Genomic DNA, 3,094 nt, shown 5'->3' on the forward strand with positions numbered 1-3,094 from the left:
GTGTGTGTGTGTGTGTGTGTGTGTGTGTGTGTGTGTGTGTGTGTGTGTGTATAGCAGTAAAAAAGTATGCCATAACACCAGTAAGCTAACTGTATATCTTTTTTGGCCTAGTTTTCATTTTTTCCAAAGGAAGATGAGCTGCAAACACCACAAAAATCACTGTTGAAGCAGAAATGCCGGTGTTATCATTACTGATCAGGTAGCCTATGGAGAAGCAATAGCTCCAGAGCATTATTTCACAACATTTCATATTACTCTAAGCATTGGCTAATATATGGGAAGGAAAACACGTGTGTGCATGTGTATTTCTCTACAGAATCAAATGTTAGTGTCAGACACTACTTCCCAGAGTGTCACTAAGTTCCTCAGCCTTACACGTGCCTTATGGAAATAAGTTAAAAGAGTATCAAGAGGATGTAACAATATGAGTGTATATAATGTCACTGAGCTGTACATTTGAAAATGGTTAAAATGATAAATTTCAGCTTACATATATTTTACCACAATAAAAAAATAAAATACCAGGGGTGCCTGGGTGGCTCAGTCTTTTGAGCGTCCGACTCTTGATTTTAGCTTGGGTCTTGATCTCAGGGTTGTGAGTTCAAGCCCTGCACTGGGCTCCACATTGGGCATGGAGCCTACTTAAAAAAATTCTCCCCTGCAAAAAATACTGCACATTTGCTCTGAGTTCTACCTTCTTTTTTACGTCAACTATTTTCACATATTAAACAAGGATAAAATTTTTTCCAAGATTTATAACTAATAACACTCAATGTAAATATTACAGTGACAAGATTTGTAACTTGTGACATTCAATGTAAATACTAAAGTGTTTCACCACACACCATTTTACTTGGTCTCAAAGTTCATGTGGGGTCCCTTTGGTATTCAATGTCTCAGTTCCACAGAACTACAAGCAAAATGCTTTTAATGATTAGGTTGATAAACCTTTCCTTTCATGTATTCCATGAGTTAGTATTAAAATGAAGAACTTATGTTCTCTTCTATTAACATGGAATTAAACCATGAGATGTATTAAAGTATTAGGACGGAGGAGACACTGAAAAATAGTATCAGGCTTGATTCTTCCATTTATTTTTTTTTTTTTTTTAAATATTTTATTTGACAGAGAGAGATCACAAGTGGAGAGAGAGAGAGAGAGAGAGAGGAAGAAGCAGGCTCCCCACCTAGCAGAGAGCCTGATGTGGGACTCGATCCCAGGACCCTGAGATCATGACCCGAGCTGAAGGCAGAGGCTTAACCCACTGAGCCACCCAGGCAGCCCCTGATTCTTCCATTTATTAAGGCAACTGAGTAATGAGTCTTCTTTGTGGTTCAGCTGTTGCAAAATAACCTCATTATACTAGAATGTATATAAAAAATAAAAGTATTAAGTATTTTTAGGGAGGCTATTTTCACATTTGGACGTATGGTTATGGGTGAATCAAGTCTAAAGTTCATGCTTCTGCAGAAGTATCTTAAGTAAAGGGAAAGCAGATACATCTCAAAGGAGGCTGGTCTATTGGACTCACCTAGAGGCAGAACACTCCAAAGGGATCTTCTGAGGGTCACAATGTAGATTCCGAGGGTTAAAGTACATCTCAGTTTGGAAAAGGAGAGTATCCTCCGAAACAACCTAGGGGAGCACAAAGGTTAAATAGAAGGTACTTCTAGTAACAGGGGAGGCATACACACATTTGAATAAGAGGTAGAAAACATTTACAATCTCAAAGTTGGCTACTGTCATGATGGTCCGACAACCCACTGGGACAGAAGAGGAGTATTATCTGTAAGAGCGTATTTAAAGTACCTGGGCGGCGGTGGGGGTGGGGAATCTTAATAATACATAGGAGCAAACCTAAACTGCCAATGAGAGCCATCTTTATGACTCATTAATGGAAAGATTTCCAACAGTTCTCTCAAAAAGGAGGATTTGGAGGTCAAATAACAGAGTGGTTTAAAGTATAAGCTTTGAAGGGTAATCATCCTGGTTTGGTGTCTATACTACCATTAACCAGCTTTGCACCCTGGAAACATGGTAAAAGCGCCTTCTAAAGCTTCATTCCATTCTCTCATTTCTAATAGAGCCAACACCTTATTTGTAGGTGACTATTAGTCAGTTAGTCACTGGACAAAATATCTCTGTAGTATGAATATAACCTGTTCAAATAAGGGAATCTATGAAAAGATAATATTCCAGGATAATAATACAGTTGAAGATTTATGCCTAGAAGAATACGTGAGAGACTTTATCCCAGTGAAAATCTACACACATCCTCAAAGCACAGGCAACTCAAATGATCCAATGAATAGGATATACCTTTCCAGGAACCGTGACCTTTCCCATTAGGAGCATCAAAAGGAATTTAAAATTGTCTGCTAAGCTTTAGTAAAATACAAGCATAGCCTAGGGACAACTTAAAATTGGTTTCCTGACCAGTCTGGAATTGTGCGTCGTCAGGTCCTATGCACACAGATGTCCCAGTGTCCAGTGAATGATAAGTAAGGAACTGTGGTTTTGTCACCCATAAATTACGATAATTAGAAGCAAAATTTGCTCTTTAAAACAAAACAAGAAAGACAATAATTTTAGTGCGAGGTATAAAGATCTAAAAAACTATTTAGAAGTTATTTTTATAAATAATCACGAGTCTCACCTTTATCCTGATCCCACAGTCATATACAGGGTATATAAAATCATATGCATATGTTTGTATCCGAGTCACAGGGCAACCTGATCCCAGATATAATTCATCAGCAAATATATACAGATTGCTGCTATACCCACATGGGCTAACCGAGATCATCAACCAGTCCATAGAACAACTTACTTTCACTGCAGAAAGAATCATAAGAGAAAATGTCAGATACGTATTTATCTCAGGGAAGAATTCAAAGAATATTCAGCTATGCCCTCTGTGATTAACTAAAAGGTATTTCTTTCTCTGACATAATCAAGGCTTAAAGAACAACATATAAAAGTTTTCACATCACCATTAGTTTCCAAAATATCTGCATCATTATATCCTCAACTAACTAGACTTCAGTTATTTCACAGGGAAGAAAATCGACACATAAGAATAAGAAAATGACA

At 37.5% G+C, this 3,094-nt stretch overlaps 1 protein-coding gene across 1 annotated transcript in view; it reads right to left on the reverse strand.

The window, feature by feature from the left end:
* LOC111149519 (oocyte secreted protein 2) overlaps positions 1-2,852 on the reverse strand; it is a 3,265-nt gene extending 413 nt beyond the window's left edge. The window contains exons 1-2 of the mRNA XM_022506616.1: positions 2,658-2,852; positions 1,533-1,636 (exon numbers count right to left, since the gene is read on the reverse strand). Of these exons, the coding sequence (XP_022362324.1) occupies positions 1,533-1,636; positions 2,658-2,852 (299 nt within the window). The remainder of the gene's footprint in view (positions 1-1,532; positions 1,637-2,657) is intronic.
* Positions 2,853-3,094: the final 242 nt, after the last annotated feature.

The sequence above is a fragment of the Enhydra lutris genome, unplaced genomic scaffold (genome assembly GCF_002288905.1).
Source record: "Enhydra lutris kenyoni isolate GAN:26980312 unplaced genomic scaffold, ASM228890v2 scaffoldscaffold22, whole genome shotgun sequence".
NCBI classification, from domain to species: Eukaryota; Metazoa; Chordata; class Mammalia; order Carnivora; family Mustelidae; genus Enhydra; species Enhydra lutris.